The 20,609-nt window shown below is 39.6% G+C and overlaps 12 protein-coding genes across 12 annotated transcripts; 6 read left to right on the top strand and 6 right to left on the bottom strand.

The window, feature by feature from the left end:
* Positions 1–74: 74 nt before the first annotated feature.
* Positions 75–908, bottom strand: ECI1 (dodecenoyl-CoA isomerase; the record flags this gene model as incomplete). Its single annotated transcript, XM_452408.1, has 1 exon — positions 75–908. One exon carries the CDS (start codon positions 906–908, stop codon positions 75–77), a length of 834 nt encoding a protein of 277 aa, XP_452408.1.
* Positions 909–1,553: 645 nt separating this feature from the next.
* NNT1 (S-adenosylmethionine-dependent methyltransferase) lies at positions 1,554–2,366 on the top strand (the record flags this gene model as incomplete). Its single annotated transcript, XM_452409.1, has 1 exon — positions 1,554–2,366. The coding sequence occupies one exon, from the start codon at positions 1,554–1,556 to the stop codon at positions 2,364–2,366; it is 813 nt and encodes a 270-aa protein (XP_452409.1).
* Positions 2,367–2,763: 397 nt separating this feature from the next.
* CTS1 (chitinase) lies at positions 2,764–4,419 on the bottom strand (the record flags this gene model as incomplete). Its single annotated transcript, XM_452410.1, has 1 exon — positions 2,764–4,419. The coding sequence occupies one exon, from the start codon at positions 4,417–4,419 to the stop codon at positions 2,764–2,766; it is 1,656 nt and encodes a 551-aa protein (XP_452410.1).
* A 221-nt stretch (positions 4,420–4,640) lies between these two features.
* On the top strand, positions 4,641–5,045 carry KLLA0_C04752g (uncharacterized protein; the record flags this gene model as incomplete). Its single annotated transcript, XM_452411.1, has 1 exon — positions 4,641–5,045. One exon carries the CDS (start codon positions 4,641–4,643, stop codon positions 5,043–5,045), a length of 405 nt encoding a protein of 134 aa, XP_452411.1.
* A 787-nt stretch (positions 5,046–5,832) lies between these two features.
* On the top strand, positions 5,833–7,794 carry LAS17 (actin-binding protein LAS17; the record flags this gene model as incomplete). The annotated part of the gene is made up of 1 exon (XM_452412.1): positions 5,833–7,794. One exon carries the CDS (start codon positions 5,833–5,835, stop codon positions 7,792–7,794), a length of 1,962 nt encoding a protein of 653 aa, XP_452412.1.
* Positions 7,795–7,919: 125 nt separating this feature from the next.
* KLLA0_C04796g (uncharacterized protein) lies at positions 7,920–8,978 on the bottom strand (the record flags this gene model as incomplete). Its single annotated transcript, XM_452413.1, has 1 exon — positions 7,920–8,978. The coding sequence occupies one exon, from the start codon at positions 8,976–8,978 to the stop codon at positions 7,920–7,922; it is 1,059 nt and encodes a 352-aa protein (XP_452413.1).
* Positions 8,979–9,430: 452 nt separating this feature from the next.
* Positions 9,431–10,151, bottom strand: RPS30A (40S ribosomal protein eS30; the record flags this gene model as incomplete). Its single annotated transcript, XM_452414.1, has 2 exons — positions 9,431–9,619; positions 10,149–10,151. 2 exons carry the CDS (start codon positions 10,149–10,151, stop codon positions 9,431–9,433), a joined length of 192 nt encoding a protein of 63 aa, XP_452414.1.
* A 546-nt stretch (positions 10,152–10,697) lies between these two features.
* Positions 10,698–11,876, top strand: SER1 (O-phospho-L-serine:2-oxoglutarate transaminase; the record flags this gene model as incomplete). The annotated part of the gene is made up of 1 exon (XM_452415.1): positions 10,698–11,876. The coding sequence occupies one exon, from the start codon at positions 10,698–10,700 to the stop codon at positions 11,874–11,876; it is 1,179 nt and encodes a 392-aa protein (XP_452415.1).
* A 6-nt stretch (positions 11,877–11,882) lies between these two features.
* On the bottom strand, positions 11,883–13,043 carry MEC3 (Mec3p; the record flags this gene model as incomplete). The annotated part of the gene is made up of 1 exon (XM_452416.1): positions 11,883–13,043. One exon carries the CDS (start codon positions 13,041–13,043, stop codon positions 11,883–11,885), a length of 1,161 nt encoding a protein of 386 aa, XP_452416.1.
* Positions 13,044–13,279: 236 nt separating this feature from the next.
* GUF1 (GTPase GUF1) lies at positions 13,280–15,175 on the top strand (the record flags this gene model as incomplete). Its single annotated transcript, XM_452417.1, has 1 exon — positions 13,280–15,175. The coding sequence occupies one exon, from the start codon at positions 13,280–13,282 to the stop codon at positions 15,173–15,175; it is 1,896 nt and encodes a 631-aa protein (XP_452417.1).
* A 226-nt stretch (positions 15,176–15,401) lies between these two features.
* PET18 (Pet18p) lies at positions 15,402–16,064 on the top strand (the record flags this gene model as incomplete). The annotated part of the gene is made up of 1 exon (XM_452418.1): positions 15,402–16,064. The coding sequence occupies one exon, from the start codon at positions 15,402–15,404 to the stop codon at positions 16,062–16,064; it is 663 nt and encodes a 220-aa protein (XP_452418.1).
* A 485-nt stretch (positions 16,065–16,549) lies between these two features.
* Positions 16,550–18,724, bottom strand: FRE5 (putative ferric-chelate reductase; the record flags this gene model as incomplete). Its single annotated transcript, XM_452419.1, has 1 exon — positions 16,550–18,724. One exon carries the CDS (start codon positions 18,722–18,724, stop codon positions 16,550–16,552), a length of 2,175 nt encoding a protein of 724 aa, XP_452419.1.
* Positions 18,725–20,609: the final 1,885 nt, after the last annotated feature.

The raw sequence follows: 20,609 nt of genomic DNA on the forward strand, positions 1-20,609 counted from the left end.
TTAAACTTACATATTTAAAAACACTTCCGAAAACTGACAAAACGAAATAGCGCTTACGAGCAAGTGGAGGAAAGTCATAATCTTGATTTGGATCTATTAGCTTCTGCCCTTTTCAACATCTTCAGAAAGTTACTTTGAGGGATACCATCAATCCAGAAAGGCATAGCATCAGTTACTTCAGAGGCATTTGCCCGGAGCAAATGCTGCATCCAAGTTTCCTTAATCAATTTCTTCATAACAATTATGCTTGTCAGATTTAAGCCTTTCACATCTTTCTTCAAATCTGATAGCGCCTGTTCATTAAACTGTTTCCAATCATCTAGTTGATAATTTCTCAGTGAAACCGAATCCTCCAAAATATCGTACGTCAAAGGCTTATTGAAGAATAGCGTGTTTTGAGCTCTTGCGTACCCAATTTTTAAGGGTAAAGTTATAGAGGTTGAACCCTCAGTGACAAGTCCAATCTTAGCAAATGGGAATTGTAAATAAACTTTATCGTTCATACAGTATACAATGTCACATATCATCACGATTGCGGCACTTAGCCCTACTGCAGGTCCATTTAGACAACAGATGATAGGTTTGGAATGCACAATGAAAGCATTTGTGACATAAGTATTTCTACTTAGGAAAGCAGAAGCCCACTTAGGTAGAGTACCATCAGAATTGTGTGTATTCTCTTTTCTTATGGAAGAGAAATCAGCACCTGCGCTGAAGAACCGTCCGGAACTCTGTAAAACTGTAAATGCAGTCTCAGGATCCTTATCGTTTTCTACTAACAAATGGGCTAAGTATAAATAATCATTACCATCTAGGGCATTCAACTTCTTTTGATCAGTAAATTGTATGATGAAGAAAATACCCTCTTTTCTATACTCAATCCTAGGACTTTTAGCTATAACAACCATGTTGACGATCAATTTCCAGTTTTTCTTCCTTCTTCATTACCATTAACCTAAATAGAATATAATAAAGAACAGCCCTAACTTTAATATCTCTTCAATGGTTAACGAGCTTCCTTAAAAAAAATTTAGCTGCTTTTATATCCAAGGTGAATACGCACTTAATCCATTTGAGTATATGCCACGCTGGAACAGATAACCCCTTATGGTTTTGAAGCTGTCATATAATAATTCTGTCATTTCTTTGCATCAACAAAAAGTTTCGGATAAAACATCAATGTCCGAATTAAGTGGAGAGTGGACAAAGCCTTTACATACATAAACGTAAGTGGACCAAAAGCTGCACTTACGGTGTTAATTATTTGTCAGACTAAAAGAAATGGGGAAGGGTTAGACGGTCGTCTTTGGATATGAGCTATTACTGAGAGCTGCTGCCAATGTGCTTGTATTGTTCACACCATGTACTCCAAATCACGTGACCGTGACAATAGCTAGGCAATTTTTCATCACTTTGGAAAGCTCTTCGAGATGAGGTGAGATGAGCTGAATACTAGGCTTCATTATAAGCATTTCAAGGTCCATGCTTTCTGTGTTGAATTTCAATGAATTCGGAATTAATCACATTGATATTTTTCACTGTTTGAACGAGCAATGTCAGACATTGAATCTTTGAACGGTGGTGATCTTTTCGCCGAACCAAGCGATTTCTATAAACCTCCACCAGAACCACATTTTGCGACATATACCAGAGATGACGTACCTGAATCGTCTACATCTCAGCAAAAAGACATCAAATTGAGACTTGTTGGCTCATCGCCACTTTGGGGTCATCTTCTTTGGAATGCTGGTATCTACACAGCTAAACATATGGACAGTCACCCAGAGGAGGTACAAGACAAACTTGTCTTAGAACTCGGAGCTGCCGGTGCTCTCCCAACCATCATTGCTGGGCTTCTTGGAGCTAGAAAAGTTGTTTCCACTGATTACCCAGATGCTGATTTGATATCGAACATTCAGTATAATGTGGATCACAATATTTACGGTGGAGAAGAACTATTTAAGGACGAAGAAAAAAGATCTAAACAGATGGCTAACAGGAAAGTGGTCGTCGAAGGTTATATCTGGGGTAACGATTACGAACCTATTCTAAAGCATCTACCTCAAGATCAGCAAAAATTTGATTTGATTATTCTCTCAGATTTAGTGTTCAATCATACCGAACATGCAAAATTGTTCAAGACGACAAAAGACCTGTTGAGAGAAAATGGGAAGGCGTTGGTAGTCTTTTCTCCACACAGACCATGGTTGCTAGAAAATGATTTGGCGTTCTTCAAAGATTGTGAGGAATTTGGTTTGAAATCAGATCTCATCGAGTTGACCCATTGGAAGCCAATGTTTGATGAAGATGAAGAAACCGTTGAAATTAGATCCAGCATTTACGCTTATTACTTATCTCATATATAAAACGTACACTAAGTAGTCACATCATTATGATCAGATGAGCAAGATTTTTTTTGCCTTGTAATAATATAAGTTGAGAATTATGATTAGTTTTTAATTTAAGTTAATATTAGTTATGATATTACACTGAAAATAGACAAATAAAAATATGATAAGGCTACACGAGTACTACGGTCTAGGTCATAGACGATGTATACAGTCATGCAGAAAAATGTTGTGTGAAGATAACATTTTCGATATAAGTAAACCATTTTGTTCGATCACTGGTTATTAATGGAAGAAATGGAGTTTCGTTAACAGATGTAACAGGCTGTATCAAAATGAAGGAAATATATGTAATAATAATTCCTAATGCAAACATGCTTGGGTATGAGGTTGATGGACATTCTGTAACCACTGATTAGAAAACCACGTCTGGTTTCAAATAAGTGAAGTTACAGGAAGTGTACACGGAGTCACCAGAGTCATATGCAAAACATGTTGTACCAGCAGCACATTCTGTATAAACCCATGCTCCGTAGTTACAGATGGCAATCTTACCATCAGCAGTGCATGAGATTTCGCCATCCGAGCAAGAGTCCTTACCATTTAACTCACCCTTTACAAATTGTTCGTTTAATTCTTTAGCTCTTGTAACAGCCCAGGAGTCAGTAGATTGAGTTGAGTCGCTTGATTGAGTCGTACTGGGCTGTAGAGTTGTTCTGGATGGTTCTGGAATTGTAGTTGGTGCGGCAGTGGTGGTAGGTTGTAAAGTCGTTGTAGACTTCGTTGTTGGCTGTTGAGATGTGGTTACCTCGGTTGAGCTAGTGACACTGATAGCAGTAGACTGTGTTACTGCTTGTTGAGATGTTGTTACGTCAGTAGAACTAGCGATACTGACTTTGCCGTTCACAACAGTTTTTGTCGAAGAAATCGTTGTAGTAGAACTGATGGAATCTGGAGAAGAAGTAGAACCAGATGTGGTGGTTGGCTCGACTCCCTGTTGGGTGGTAGATGAGATTTGAGAAATTGAGGAAGCTTTAGATGAAGTAGAGGTAATTAAAGTACTGTCAGGAGTAGTTGCAGTAGAGGAACTTGATTGGACAGAGGAAGTTGCACTTTGAGAAGAAGTGGAATCTGTGTTTGCTTCCAAAATACTCTTTACTTGGGCAACGTATGGTTCACCATCAACCTGATTGGTAAATCCTTGAGATGCATCCCATAGCATTATACCACCGAAATGTGAGTTCTCACCAATTGTTTGAACGGTGGATTTTAATAGACTTAAGTCGGAAATATAACCAGAACCAGCAGCGGAAGCAGCACCTGGCAGACCCAAGTACAATTTAATATCCTTATTTGGAGAAGTGTTTTCAACGAAGTCAGCCCAAGTATCCCAATTGAATTGTTTATCAACATTACAGTAGTTGTTGTAGAATTGAACAAAGGCGATATCAATGTCAGCGTTAGCCAAGGCATCACCCACGGAGGCATCTGGGTAGACACATTGAGGAGCAGCTGCTAAGTAATAATCTTTTGATCCCTTTGCATACAATGATCTTAGTTTAGTAGCCAAACTAGCGTATCCGGTTGGATTATTGTTTTCGATATCGAAATCGAAACCATCGACGACAGCAGTGTCGAATGGTCTTTCAACATTGTCTGCGGTACCTTCACCAAAGGTATTCCACAAGGTAGTAGCAAATTCTTCAGCCTGGCTGTCGTCAGTAAAACCATATGATCCAATGGCACCACCTAATGACAAAAACACTTTCTTGCCTTTGGCTTGACAGGATTCGATGTCAGCTGCAATTGAAGGACAATGCAATAAACCATCGTCAAAGGTGGTTGAGCAAGCAGAAGCAAAATCAATAGCTAGGTTGTCAGGGAACTGGTATAGGAAGGATAAGACGACAACATCAACATTGTCCGAAGCACAATAAGTACCTAACGATTCTTGAGTGCCTGCAGAGGCTTGGCCCCAATACACAGCGACGTTATCTTTAGCGTTTATGTCAAATGCCGAGGTGAGCAAAAGTTGAACCAAAGACAACAGAAGTAAACGAGGGTGAAACATTGTAGATTCTGTTAATACTTTTAAAGGAATGAATGGAGGGTGTTCTCTAATTTCAATACTAGTATCCTGCGAATGTCAGAATATGTAATCCTTTAATAAAGAGTGACAGATTAAAATTTAAAGGCTTGTATAGAGAGATAGCACACGCACACAGGTAAGTACTGTTATGGTAGTATTAGTAATTTTTGATATCTTGTATTTCTGGTGACCAGTTTAACACAATGATTGATAGTTGCATTACTGGTACCTCATCCTGCCATTGTTGTGCCCTTTATATACCAGAAATCACAAAATATGACATCGAGCTGGACCCCAGCACTTGTTTCAAACATTCCAAAGCATGTAAACAAACACACCACAGAAAGCATTCTCAAACACTTGCTCCTGCTCACTGTTTATGTTTACTCTGTTTCGTTTCGTTTTGTTTCGCAACATCCAAAAGCTGTTCCTGTAATATGCTAAAACATAATTTCGTGTCAAAAAAGTGCCTAGGAAAAAGAATTCTTTTTGGAAGAGTTTTACGCTGGACTAAAGAGAAGAAAGCATTTACGTTTAACGTAACTGTAAACAAGACACAAAATGTAAACCCAATCACGCCGCCTGTTGTAAACTATTTCACATCATAAGCACGCAATCCAAACACCGTCCACCTGCAAAAAAAAACCATCTTTCGATGTTTCTCCCTCTGATCTCTTCGAGCATGTAGCTGTTGTTTACCTTTTGAATACCGCATGCTGGTTGCCAAAAAAACCCAGCATAAAGCGATCAACACGTACAAAGTGATTCTGACTTTTGTCAGATGCTGCAGTGCCAGACGGTTCCTGGGTCAGGACAGAAATTCTTCTGCCATTGTGCCGCTGTAACCACGTCCACATGCGTCGGCCAGATGTATCAGTAAACAGAACTCTTAATTTTTCTCCGTATTATGTTCGAATGCGTGTTCGTACTGAAATGCTTCTTGTCTTTCCTGTACCTTGCAGTGACCTAAATGGGCACACTGTATTCCCATTTACAAATGGTCTGTTAGTACTTTTGAATTCAATATGGCAACTTGAACAAACCCCATTGTGTAAAGGTCCTTTTTTTTTTATCTCTCTCGCAGTTCTGTTGGTCCCTTCTTCTTTCACTGAATCACTCTGTGAATTATAGGGGAATAATGCCGTATTAAGAATCGCTTCAACTTTCAATATTGAAAAATTGAAAAGTTGCGAAATGTTAAACAGACCGAAAACTTAAGAACCGTAAATTATAGTCAGCCAAACCCCCCCACTCCCTAAAGTGCATCGCGCGTTTGTGTTATTTTCATTAGAACCCATCGGTAGCTGCCTCCGTCAAGAATTGATTTCAAGTTGAACGAGTTTACACTTCTTTTGAGAAATTAATAATCATAAAGCAGTTGTTTCCGAGTATACTATGGGAGGCTTGAATTCTGCTGAGAAAGAAAAGGTTAAACATGCTTTGCCCAAGGCTTCTAACAAGATTATAGATGTTACTATCGCTAGGTTATACATTGCATACCCTAATCCAGAGAAATGGGTTTATACTGGCTTATCTGGTGCCATTGCATTGGTGGACGATATCGTTGGTAATACTTTCTTTTTGAAGTTGATCGACGTGCATGGGCATCGAGGTGTTCTCTGGGATCAAGAATTGTACGTGAACTTTCAATATAACCAGGATCGTACTTTCTTTCATACCTTTGAATTAGAACAATGTAACGCCGGGTTGTTATTCACCGATATTGGCGATGCTTCACATTTTTTGAAACGAGTACAGAAACGGGAGAAATACGCGTCCAAGAAGACCTTGGCCAACAAGAATGCAATTGCATTAGAGGACCAAATTAAGAAAGAGGAAGAGAGTAAAGTGATCCATGGTCCAAGAGGCGAATCCTTGATCAGTGACCAAAGGGTCAGATATAGATATGAACCGGAAAAGCACGAGCACCGCCAGGAACACCATTACGAGCAGCCCAGCCAGAATTATGCTTCAACTGAAAACTCAGCTTCAGATGCAAGTGCCGCTCCTCCTTCTTTTGCCTCGAAACCACCGCCACCGCCTGTCGAGAAACAACCTCCTCCTCCTGTGAGCATCCCATCTTATAAGTACGACTCTATTCCATCATTCCCAAGCTCTCCTGCACCTCCATCGGTTTCCTCTACTCATTCTCCTACCCCGGATTCATCCTATGCATCAACACCAGCACCAAGTAATCCTCCTCCACCAATAAACCACCCGGTACATGCAGTTCCTCCTCCTTTACCAGCAGAACAATATCGTCCACTGGCTCAGTCACCTCATCCGCAATTCCAGCAGCAGCATAATTCTCCTTCACCTGCAGCACCTCCTTCGATTCCGCCTATGCAGCAAAGCGTTGCAATCCCTCCTCCACCTTCCCATCCAGCTCAACAACAAAACGTCACTAATAACAACACTCCTCAGTTTGGACAATATTCTGTTGCTGGTCTGCAACCACCTCCGAGACCAACTTCAACGAGACCTGGTATTGCTCCTCCAGTTTCGAGGCGTGGTCCGGTACCACCTCCCCCTCCAAGACGCTCAGCTGCTCCGCCGTCCATTCCTTCAAGAGGTCCTCTACCTAATGCTCCAACTGGCGGTCAGCATAGTCGTACTGGAAGAGGGCCTCCACCACCACCACCACCTAGACGTGGTGGCCAGGCTCCTTCTCCACCTGCAAGCAGAGGTACAACTCATAACTCAGCCATCGGCCCTCCCCAGCCCCAGCTTCCACCACAAATGCAATCTCCTCCTCTTCAACAGCATAATACCTACAATGCAGCGCCTCCTGTTCAGCAATATCAACCACCACAGCAAACCGCATACATTCCGCCTCCCCCTGTCTTACCACCCCACTCAGGTGTAAGCACTCAGTATCACCCATCGACCGAGCCTATGTTAGCCCAACCCCAGCATCATATAGCGGTACCTAATGGCACTGCACCTCCCCCAGCACCTCCTGCCCCTCCGGCACCTTTTGCTCCACAGATAACGAACTCAGCGCCCGCACCACCACCACCTCCTCCTCCTCCTCCAGCCCCTGCATTTAATCAACCTGAAGCAGGATCTGGTTTTGTTGAAAATACTGGTGATGCTGGAAGGGATGCCTTATTAGCATCGATTCGTGGAGCTGGTCTGAATTCCCTCCGTAAGGTGGATAAATCTCAACTTGAAAAGCCAAGTCCTTTGTTACAAGAAGTTCGTAGTGATGCGCCGGTATCTCAACCCACAGGCGGGTCAACTGGCGGACCTGTTGGTGCTCCTGCGTCCTTGGCTGATGCCCTAGCTGCGGCTTTAAACCAAAGAAAGAATAAAGTTGCTCGTGACGATGATATAGACAACGGTGATGATTGGTGAAAGTAATTCACCCTACTTGAACTGCATCTGACTAGACTGTGGAATTATGATTTGGTATTTGTATGTACGGTGTACCTATATATTACTTTCAGATGCCTTTAAAACAGAAGACAGATAAAACTAAACTAATTATTCAAAGAACTCCACTTATTTGACCATACCTGTATCCATTTCAACTTGGACTCATCTGAACCGTTTAGCTGTGTAATAATTTTTATAACTTTCTTAACATCATTATTGATAGCAAGTACTGATGTTTCCACTTCTGGATCTACTTCATATTCAGCGTTCACTAAGGTGGATGAAATTAAAGTATCAGAGTTAGAAACTATTGAATTGTGGAGTTGATTTAGCTCAGATAGATATGCTGCTGTAGTTACAGTATCCTTTTTTATGGTTATCGATTTGGATAATGAACTCAACAAGAGCTTAAGGAGACGAGATTTTTGCGATAGTGATTTGACAAATTCAATCATGGATTCTGAAGCTTCCTCTTCCTCTTCTTCATCTAAATCCGTACCTTCCTCATCACTGAACTTGTCATTCATTCCGAATGGGTCTGAATTTATTACTGGATCCTCCAACCACTCTTCTAACTCTTCGATTGAATCTTGTAGAAGCTTCACTGAAGAAGACAAATACTCAGTCAAGAGTCCTAAGTTACCTTGATTTGATAATAACTCTAGGTGTTCACATTGCGACCAAAGCATACCAATCGAAATGAGTCTTTCTTTCAAAAATTTGGCAAGTTTCTCATCCTCGGCAATAATTGGATCTTTAAAGTCTTTTGCATCTGAGTTAACTATTTCAACTAGTTCATCTGATAATTTGTGAATGCTCTGAACTAAAGAAACAATATCATTATCCAATTTGTTGATAAAGTAGTCTGCGAAGTGTGAGTCATGAAATAACGGCACCAATGAAAGTAAATAGAATACAACATTCATCAACTCTACCATTTGCGTCTTGAAAGCATCTTCATTATTTGAAATCTTATCTGGAGTTGAGATAATCCCTAATTTGGTTGCATTGGACTTGATTAGCTTTGAAAGTTTGCCCAGTTCTTCCAGTAAAGACGAAGCAGGTAATTTGGTCTTCTTAGGTATTCCATGCAACGATTCCACAGAAGTATATGGGAATTCTGTTTTCAAACGTTTTATATCGTCAGATAGTGTTGATGACATTGCGTTGAGCTTTTTAATATTGATGAAATGACGTCCGCTTGGTTAGTTTGGACATTGAATGCAATATCTACAACTTTCGATGAGCTTTGTTTTTACGCCAGATTTATCTATCAAATATTCAAATTCAGTATGTAATTTCAAATGGAACGGCCAACATAAACATTATTGATGTATAGCAATTACTATAATCCGCTTTTGCCACATACTATGAGAGTATAGTGTCGGAATGAAACCTATTTGTCATGTAGTTAAACAGTTATTTTAAGGACATTGGTACTTAATGTAACTATATAAATCCTAATAAGCGATGATAATAATATATCAAAAAGCAGAGAAAAGATATCGATCATACAAATAAAAAGCGATGAATAGATTGAGCGGTGCCTATGATGTTGACATTCAAACAACCTGATTTAAAATTTAAAGGAATGATTTGAAAATTAATTCTTTGCTTATTGAGAAGATGGAGATGGGTTCATCTTTCTCTTACCGTTGGTCAAAGTAACGTTGACGAATCTTCTGGTGTACAATAATCTCTTGTAAGCTCTACCCTTTGGTTGCTTTGGCTTTTCTTGCTTTTCAACCTTTGGAGTTTGAGACTTAACCTTACCAGCACGAGCTAGGGAACCGTGAACTTTACCCTGTTAAGATAATTCAAAGATCAAATTTGAATCAGTTGTTAGTAAAATAATTCCAATAACCAAAATTTCATAGGTAAGTTCTGAACCTATTCCTCTTCTTCAAAAAGAGAAACTGGCATAACTTCTTTAGTTGGATAGACTTTCAGTGTTATGAACAAGATCTCTCAGTATCTATCGTTGAATTTCCTATTTCCAGATAAGCTCCCTTGATTTTCTGCCACTATAGTACTATATTTCTATGGTGCCCATAAGTAAAAAAAACACATATCATTGATGCTCTTTCCAACGAATGAGAGCTTCACTTTCAACTCATATATGTTTTGATATCTTCGAACTATGATAATGTGTTCGACACATACTTCTGGTACTAGTATTTGCCACTGATCTTACTGGTGTTTCTGTCCTTTATCCCATTATATTTTCTTAACTCCTTATTCATTAATGATTTGTGCCTTCTTATCTTGCTATTTTCGCATTCTTGTTTCATAAACGCTCGCCAGTCCAACAATATATTACACAGTTAACGTACCATTTTGTCTGTAGTTTGTTCTGCTTCTTTAATGTAATCAAAAAGAGTGGAGATTCAATAAACCTTTGCTATGTCTAATCTTATGTACAGAGTACATTTCGACCTTCAAATTCATTACAAACTAAGTTTCCATAAGTTTGACCTCTAAGCTCCTCACAAACTGCTGAAACTTTTCTAAAATATACAGCCAATAATTTCCCGTTTAGGGATATTTCGGGTGTTTCAGATATTTTTGTGTAATATGACGTTGGATGTCTGGATGTATTTCATGAAGAGAATTATAATGGTGTATGGATGTTTGTTGGGATCGAAGACAGTCCTCTGTATGTTCCAAAAGAATGATCCATGCCATTTCACGTGACTTAGACTTGGGGATCATCATTTGTATTACAAGTAATAATTAGTCAATACGAATATTAAATATTTAAATGAAATGATTAAACGATGGATCAAGCAAGTTGCCGTCTTGTTGACTGCAATTTAACAGATTTAAGACCTTAGCAGTATATTACAAGGCCGCCAGTCCGTGAAACTCACATTATATTACCAATGGATAGACCTCAATCGAACTACTTTGGTGCTGGACCAGCACAATTACCATTGCCAGTTTTACAACAGGCTGCCAAGGATTTGATCAATTTCCAGGATGAAGGTCTGGGTATTGGTGAAATCTCTCATCGTTCTAAGGCTGCTGCTAAGGTTATTACCGATACTAAGGCTCATTTGAAGGAATTGTTTGCAATTCCAGATACCCACGAAGTTTTTTTCTTGCAAGGTGGTGGCACCACGGGGTTTTCATCCGTTGCATCCAACTTGTCTGCAGCTCATTTCGGTAAGACCGGTGAGGTAGGTACTGCAGCCTACCTGATCACTGGTTCATGGTCTGAAAAATCTTCTCAGGAGAGCGAAAGGTTAGGTGTTCCAACGGAGGTTATCTTTAATGTGAAGAAAGACAATGGTAGATTTGGAACTATCCCAGAATCAAGCACTTGGGTCCAGAAATTGGATGCTAAGAAGCATTCATATGTGTATCTTTGTGAAAATGAAACAGTTCACGGTGTTGAATGGCCAGAGCAATTGCCTCGAGAATTGATTGACTCAAAGGTTCCTATCGTCGCGGATTTATCCTCTGACATTTTGTCCCGTAAGATCAATGTCGCTGATTATTCCTTGATTATGGCGGGTGCTCAGAAAAACATTGGGTTAGCAGGGTTGACCTTGTACATCATTAAAAAAGACATACTGGATGACATTGCAAAAGTTTCTCCAAAGCAATTGAGGGATGCTTCTCTACCAGTCTCACCAATTGCCACTGATTATCCAACTGTAGTGAAAAATGACTCTGCTTATAACACCATTCCTATCTTCACCTTACATATCATTGACTTAGTTTTACAACGCCTATTGGAACAAGGGGGAATTGAGAGCCAACAAAAAGAAAACGAGGAAAAAGCTAAGATCTTGTATGAAGCTCTAGACAAATTCCCAGAGTTCTACAATCTGCCAGTAGACAAAAAATACAGATCAAAAATGAATGTAGTCTTCACCATTAAGAAGGACGGTTTGGATTCTAAATTTTTGGAAGAAGCTACTAAGCTAAATCTAACTGGGCTCAAGGGTCACAGATCAGTAGGTGGGTTCAGAGCATCTTTGTACAATGCTGTTGAATTGTCTAGTGTTAAGCTGTTAGTCGATTTTGTCACCAAGTTTGCAGAGAACAATCAATGATCGTGATCAGTTTAACGATTTACATTTACTTATGTAATAAATAATTTGACCCTTCTCCTTATTGTTTTCATCTCTGTCAATGCCTCTTTCCAAAGAGCAATGGAAAACACAAGAGTCATCGTGTGATATCACTAGAACGACTTCTTCAAATGATTCATAAAGTTTAGAACAAACTTTCCAATCACGAACCCTTACTATAACCTCGTGACCTTTCAACTTGTCTTGTGATTGCCTAGCAGAAGCGTTTTCTAGCATTGTTGAATGTCGATCAATGGATTTTCCGTGTATACCAGTGTCCAAGACATCACTGTCCTCAATATGCATTTCATTGCATGCTACCGGTGATGGGGATGACTCTGCATTTGTCTCACCGTTGTGTCGAAGCGTATCATCTCTTGGATCAGAGTGTGAATCATCACCTTCCATATCATTGAGCATTGCATCTAACGGGCCTTTCCATGCGATGTTAAGTTTCCAGTCAAATTCATCAACAATTACCTTCAGTGAACCCTTTTCGCCCAATTGTTCGCCATGTATCTTGAGTGTATTGACATTTCCGTATCGTTCTATTCGCTTAAAAAACGCATTAAAACCTGGACCCCATTCACTTACGTGACTCGGAAGTTGTAACATCAAAATCCCCACATAATTAACTGTTGGTTCTACTATCTTCTCGTCTTGAGCATTGTACAGTAATTTGACGCCGACCTTAATATTATGCTGTATCGTCCTTTCATCTCGTGTATCTTGAAATGAAAAGCTTAATCCGCAGAGTGTATTGTCTGTATTGTGAGCAGCTGCAGCTGCTTCACTTTCCTTGTCAACAGTTACCAATCTTACCAATTTGATGGTCAATTGAGTTGCGTTGCATTTATCGAATTTCCGCAGCACGCCGACAATAGTATCACAGGGGCACTCCATGGCGACTCTATTATCTTCTCGAATTGAATTAACTACATATGTGTCAAACACATCGTGTGGGACTGTGCACCAAACTTGACCCTGATCTATGACCGTTCCTGTACTGTTTGGTGTTGATATAATGACCAGCCTAGAAGAGGTAAATCTTAAAATACATGTTTTTCGTAGTTTGGACACCGTTATCAACGTTGTCCTGAACAATGAGTAGTCCTCAGTACCTGCTTGAATACTTAGTTTTAGTTTCATTGCAAAATTCGTCCCGAGGATTAGCTTGCTATCACGTTTTTTTGTTATTCCCTTTGTATGTATGAGTTAAAGTTGAACTTTAGATCTGAACGGCCATAAACATCAAATTTAAACAATTCGTTGCCAACAATGTTTAATGACTGGAAGATCTATAAACATAAATTCTAGACGTTAAACGATAGACGAAAGAGAAAGGCTTATAGAGCTACGAGTTCTAAATTTCAGACCCGATAATTATGTTCAATAGGAGGTTGCTTCGACATGTGAGGTATGCCTTTCAACAAGTTAGAAGTAATCATTCATTACAAGAGAGGATCGATGCCATTCCAATTGAAAGATATCGTAACTTTTCTATAGTGGCTCATGTTGATCATGGTAAATCTACACTCAGTGACAGACTCTTAGAGCTCACTAACGTGATTAAGCCAGGTGGTAAGCAAGTTTTAGATAAGCTTGAGGTGGAAAGAGAGCGAGGGATTACAATCAAAGCACAGACATGCTCCATGTTTTACCAGGATCCTAGAACGAAATTGGACTATCTCTTACATTTAGTGGATACACCGGGCCATGTGGATTTTCGTGCTGAAGTTTCAAGATCGTATGCATCGTGTGGTGGCGCTTTGTTACTCGTTGACGCTTCCCAAGGTGTTCAAGCACAGACAGTCGCAAACTTTTACCTCGCTTATAGTATGGATTTGAAACTTATTCCTGTCATAAACAAGATTGACTTGGACATTGCTGACATTGACCAAGCAGAAGAACAGGTTGAAAATATGTTCGAGCTACCTAAGTCAGATTGTATCAAAGTTAGTGCTAAAACTGGATTGCACGTCGAGCAATTGTTACCCGCTATTGTTGATAGAATACCTCCTCCGACCGGTAAAGTTGAGAAACCATTACGTGCATTATTGGTGGATTCGTGGTATGACTCTTATTTAGGAGTGGTGCTTCTTGTACATATAGTTGATGGTCAAGTGAAAAGAGGAGATAAAATCATCACTGCCGCAAATGGATTGAAGTATGAAGTGAGGGAATGCGGTATAATGTACCCAGATCGTGTCGCTACTAACACACTGAAATCAGGTCAAGTCGGGTATTTGGTACCTGGCATGAAAGAATCTAAGGATGCCAAGATTGGTGATACTTTGATGCATCTCGGTAAAGAATCGATTACTGAAGTGTTACCAGGATTTGAAGAACCAAAACCCATGGTCTTCGTAGGAGCTTTCCCTGCTGATGGGGCCGAATTCAAAGCGTTAGACGATGATATTAGTAGACTCGTCTTAAATGATAGATCAGTGTCCCTCCAAAGAGAAACGTCAAATGCACTAGGCCAAGGTTGGAGATTAGGATTTTTAGGATCTCTTCACGCATCTGTTTTCACGGAGAGGTTAGAGAAAGAGTATGGATCCAAGCTTATCTTAACGCAACCTACTGTACCATTCCTAATTAAGTTCAAAGATGGCGAGAAGAAAATTATAACAAATCCTGATGACTTCCCCGACCTTTCCTTACGGAGATCAAATCTCGAGTCTCTTGAAGAGCCATTCGTCGAAGCTATCATGACATTACCCCAGGAATATCTCGGTAAAGTAATACAATTATGTGATGACAGCCATGGAGTCCAGAAAGAGATTACATACTTGAACATGACTGGCCAGGTGATGCTAAGGTATGAGCTACCGCTCTCTTACTTAGTGGACGATTTTTTCGGGAAATTAAAATCTGTTTCCAGAGGGTATGCTTCTCTCGATTATGAAGATGTAGGATACAAACAAAGCGATATAGTGAAGCTAGAGCTTCTTGTTAATGGTAAAAGTGTGGATGCTCTTGCACAAGTTATGCACAGAGATCAAACAGAGCATATCGGTAAGGAATGGGTAAAAAAATTCAAAAAGTTCATAAAATCTCAATTGTTCGAAGTGGTCATTCAAGCCAGAGCCAATAATAAAATCATTGCAAGAGAGACAATAAAAGCTAAGAGAAAGGATGTTTTATCCAAGCTTCATGCAAGTGACATTTCACGTAGGAAAAAGCTTTTATCTAAACAAAAACAAGGGAAAAAGAACATGAAAACTGTCGGTAACATCCAGATCAATCAAGACGCTTTTCAATCCTTTTTACGTCGTTGAACCCATCAGAGGTTTTCACATCAATTTATTATATTTAATTCTGTATATAGTCATACCAAATCTCATTATTTGCCTTTTAATACCATTTTCCAGCGAATATGATGTGTGCGGTTACAATTGCCCCGAATTAGCATGGGGTGTTCTTAGAAATTAGAAACAATTATATATAAGCAGGTGCTTCGCCAAACATCAAAGTATTTCCAGTACCACACACATCTTAGAAGAGATGAAAGCCATCAAACTAACGTTATCAACTATGTCCACTACTGAAAGGCTAATTAATGCAAACAGAGCTCTATTGCAATCAGTCACAAATCATATTTTGCCTAAAGAGCTTTGCAATGGAACATTATCAGATGATGTTCTATATATCTACTGCGCTCAAGACAAAAAATTCTTCGTATTAGCCCTCCGTCTACTCGCTTTTTACTCTTCAAGAGCACCAAGTGAGGAAGCTTTACTACGTCTCTGTAAACAAGTTGGGTTCTTGGCAGGTGAAGAGAATGACTACTTTGATCAATGTTTACAGATAACTGAACGGGACCCTCTTAAAAGATTCAAGACCCAAGTGTTACCAAAGGTTCAGAAATACCTTGATTTCTTGGAAAAGATGCCCGCCTCTGTTGATTATGGACAATGGGTCACTCATATGTGGTGTGCAGAGTATGTGTATTGGAAATGGGCGCACGATTTGCCCAGGTCAGACAAATTAGAATGGAAACATGAGGAATGGATAAAACTACACGATGGCGATCATTTTGAGGAGTGGTGTAACTTCTTGGCAGGTGAAGTGGATAAACTGCAGTATGAAGACGTAAGCAGAATTTTTGTTACCACGTTAGAGCTTGAAAAAGATTTCTTCGATTCCTGTCTTGAAGCAGCCAAATAAACAAGTTACTTACAGAATTTTTTACCATCGACGTAAGTTCAAATAAAGCCGTACTTGATACCACTGTGCATCTTATTCTCGTTTCAATATTGCTCCAATGACTTGATACTGTTTTCATTTTAACTAAATTTCATACATAAAAAGTGGTTATGACTTTTACATCGAAATGCTTAGGCACGGCTGAACAGAGTAAAACCATCTCAAAGAAGATAACATTCGAATCTTTTGAGATTTTTCATAGAATATATACATTTATACAAAATAAGTTAACTGAAGTAAGCCTTGGTCGATCGTAAACTTTATCATGAACCAGGTGGTTCTTTCCAAATTAAATAAACGACCATATCATAAATAAAAGAGTCTTCGGTGAACAAGTGGTGCTGATTCAGAAATTAGGGATATTCCCAGTACCCGAAAAATAGAATCGAACAAAACCTGGTAGAGCATGTATGAGAGTAGAATAAAAGCTGAATCTTTTATTTTTTTCACCAGACCTGCAGATCTTCAATATAGTTGATCAACTTGTGAGGATGTTCGAGAGTTTTCCTGGCAGAAATTTCTCTGACCTTATCTACGAATGGACCCGAGCCGCATGTCACTACTAGTAGCTCGTCAGTGATCTCTAGGAATTCTTCAAATAGTTCTGGAATATCTGGTCTTCTTCGGATTATTTGGCCATAATAAGGAATATCCGAGCTTAACAATTGAAGACCCTCGTAGTCTTCTTCCGAGTTTTCGTGCATAGACTTTATAGAGCGTAGTTCTTGTTCACCGGTGTAATGGATCTGTAAGTCGACATCATTTGCTTTGAGGACTCTTAGTTCCTGAATATAGCAGTCCAAAATTGATAGATCTCTTAAGGACCAAATTAGTTTGATGGAAGTTTGTCTTAAATCAACATCATGTTCTAATGTTTTGACAATAAATGCAAGGGAGGATGGTACACCAGTACCGCCGGCTATTAACAAAGCGTTATTCCATAATCCACCTTCAAGCGGTTCGCCATATGGACCTTCAACGGCAACACGCATTTCTACTTTGCCGTTGTAAGGAATATACTCACTTAACCTTCTAGTAATACCTTCTTTTACCGCTAATACAATGACAAGATTGTTGCCATGTACTAAGGAATCCATGACAGAAAATGGATGCGCTTGCCAGAAAAGGGTTGGAGTAATAAAGTGGATGTAACAATATTGACCTGGTTTGGCATGCCAGTTGTTCGCGGTGATGGGGATTGATAATCTGATGTACTTATCATGGAACAATTGCAAAGTTGCACGTTGTGACCCAAATCTGAAAATTTTGAACAATCTGAATAGTCTATCCAGAACCCAAAACACGATGGTGACTGCAAGGAATTCGTTCCAACCGATTTGAGCACAATGTTTCCATAAAAATACCAAGACCAAAGATACAAGTAGAATGTGACTGAGTAGGAAGAATTCGTAATAATGATTTCTGAAGAAAAAGAACGAGAAAAGGATAATACCACCAATGTACCACATTGCGAACCTCCCAGATTGGAAAGTGGCGCTGTTTTTAGCATATTTCCAGTAGTCTTCCATAAATGCATGGTAAGTGTAACCGATCGAATGAATCATGGAGTCCCAGAACATAAATCTGCCAATCCACTTATGGTATGTGACAAAAGATCTAAACTTAACACCAGTCATCATCTCAAGGATTTGATTCCTTCCACCAAACAAAAACAATACGGGCAATTGAGCGAATGCATAGATACCCGCACGATCAGTGATAAATAAAACTTTTTGAACACGAGGATCACCGACTAGATAATATACATCGTAAAAGTATCTGACTGACAAAAGCACAGTATGCAAAATAGTATACCCCAAAATGGCTAACGTCTCCAATCTAGTCGGGATCATACCAAAATAGAATGGCCATCCAATAGGGGTGGAATGGTTATGCAATAAAGCAGGTATAACGATACGGCCATCAACAATGGTGAAGAATTTTGATTTCATCCAATCTCTTGAGCGAGGGTACCGAAGTAATAATTTGTAGATGGCAGCAATACATAAGACCAAAATCCAATAACCACATAGAATGAACCCACCAATGGTACTGAAATCAAGATTATGCACTGGCCCATAATAGGCCATCAATAAATAATTGAGTTTGGATTCTAAACCGTTGATTGGAGCATATAGAGTTGTCTTTTCACTTTTAGGAAATGGTTGTATATGCGACGTCGCGTTTTCAATCTTTACCAAGATATCTCCACCAGTTAGAGGTGATATTGGATTTTTACCACCCCAATTTTGCTCACAAGCTGAATTGACCCTTTCAGCTATAACATCCAGGAGCTTAATATCGTCTTCTGATTTTGGATACTTACCTTTCTTCCTTAGCATGTCACGTGCGCATGATACCCAGGTTTCCATTGCAGGTTCGTATAGGCATGCGGCTCTCAAACTCCGACGTTGCAAAAGGAAAGATCCGTGAGTCGAAGCAAGAGTCTCGAGTTCGAACGCCCATTGATGATCTTTTACATCCTTCAAGCATGCAGAAGAGGAAAGATGTACCCAGTTAGTATGCCATCTGGTAGGCTTGAATAGATTAAAGGGCACAGCTGAAGCAGTATCAGCTAGAGACAGACACCAGACCAAAAACACCAACAGGTTTATCTGCATTGTGTTTTCTATTCTCTTAATTTCTACTTCAACTGTTATTCACTTTAACACTGTATGAATTTGAATTGTGAACTGAATTACAACAGCATTCAGGGTCCTCAATCTGCAAAGAAAAAAAAATACTATAACTGATTCTTTTTTTTGCAGTTCTCACCAAGATCAGAAGGGACAAATCGGAAAATTTAAGATGGAACGGATGCGATGATCTTCAAGAGCTCTGGTTGATCCTATCCAACTTTTGACAACCGAACGACTTGGTAGTTTTACTAATGACGGAAAAAAGTGAGATGAAAGTTCAAAAGTCCATAAAAAAAAAACGCTTACCTGAGTCTCGATTCAAACCCTTTCGTTAATATGGTATCTATCTCACTAAAATGAGAACTATATCTACTTTGGCTATCGGCCGTTCATCAAGTTGCGGTGTTAGCTAACTCCTCTCTGAACATTAAATAACTGAACTAAATAAACTAGTCTGACTAACTGAAAACACGGCAGTGTTCATGGGAAGGGTGTATTACTAGATATGCATCCACTTGTGATGCATATGCCATACTGAAATTTTAAGCCGGAAAATAAAGCAAAAAAAGAAAATTTACGGGTGTGCAGAGTTCTGAAAAGGAATACACTCGAGAAACCGAAAGTGGATCCTGAAAGGGTAGCTTAATCTAGCAAGGTTGATACTCTTCTTCATGAGGGACGACTACTAGTACTACTAATGCCCTATCCCTGTGTGGCAATACCCGGCTCTTCTGCCTTGACTGGAAGGAGATGAAACGAGAAAGAGTTCCTTTCATTTCGTTTTTCACCCGAATATACAGATCTGCTGTATGATAACCAGGCAAGATATAACACCCTGACACCACATGCATTTAGTAGGGTTGTCGTAAACTCACGTCAAAACCGCGTGCTCTCGAGTGTGGAAACGAGGTGCCACATGAAATGATGCTGGGATTCCGATCAAGAATTCGGGGGTATTAGACTGATCGTTTGCTCCTCTTTGCTCCCAGAAAAACATGGTTTTTTGTATGACTGTAGGCATGTCCCATGCTAAAATGTCCCAGTTTTCCATTTTTTTTTATTTGTCTACGGCTTCCGCAGCTTCGAGAGAATGAAAACTGGAACTCCGCTACGGTCTGTGTCAGGCGTGCACCTTCTTTCTGTGGTGCCTAGCATTGTTTTTCAGCATAGGGTAGATATAGAGAAATCCGAGCAGAGGAACAGAAACATTCTATAGAGAAGACAAAAAAAATATCAGGTATTAGAGATATTGTGAAAGCGTGGTAGTGGTCTTTGTCGGATTCAAGACATGTGTCATTGATGTGTAATTGTTCCGGGTTCCTTTTGGTATGTAAATTTGAGGCTCGCTCCCTCACTCCAGTGCGTACAGGTTCGCTTAGATTCGGCTACTATTGCATGGTCAGTGTGAAAGTTGAGAAGTATGGGGATACAGAGACTTTCGCTGATAGGAATTATCTGGGATGATATTTGCTTTACGGTTCGATTTGCTTGGGAATTGTTCTTTCATTTAGGGGCTCAATCGCTCACATAGAAACAAAAATATCTCGTTCTGGCTTACTTAATTCCTTAATTATTCGCATTGAACTTTGCTTGTAAAGCAGATGGCTTTTTTGTTGTTGTTTATACTTGTTTGTTGTTGTTTCCAATAGAAAACACGGTTAATTTACAGTGGCTAGGCGCATTAACGTTTGTTCCATTTCGTGGTCTAGTTCTTTGAACGGTGGAATGGTTTAACCGAGTGTTTCCTTTTTTTTCTTTAATGTCCTTGTCTTTGTTCAATTGAGCTAAGGGTGGTGACATTTTGAAAGATTCTGGGCCACGTTCAGTACTTGGACGAAATGGATATTAATCTACTCGTAGATTAATC

Source organism: Kluyveromyces lactis (genome assembly GCF_000002515.2).
Source record: "Kluyveromyces lactis strain NRRL Y-1140 chromosome C complete sequence".
Taxonomy (NCBI): domain Eukaryota; kingdom Fungi; phylum Ascomycota; class Saccharomycetes; order Saccharomycetales; family Saccharomycetaceae; genus Kluyveromyces; species Kluyveromyces lactis.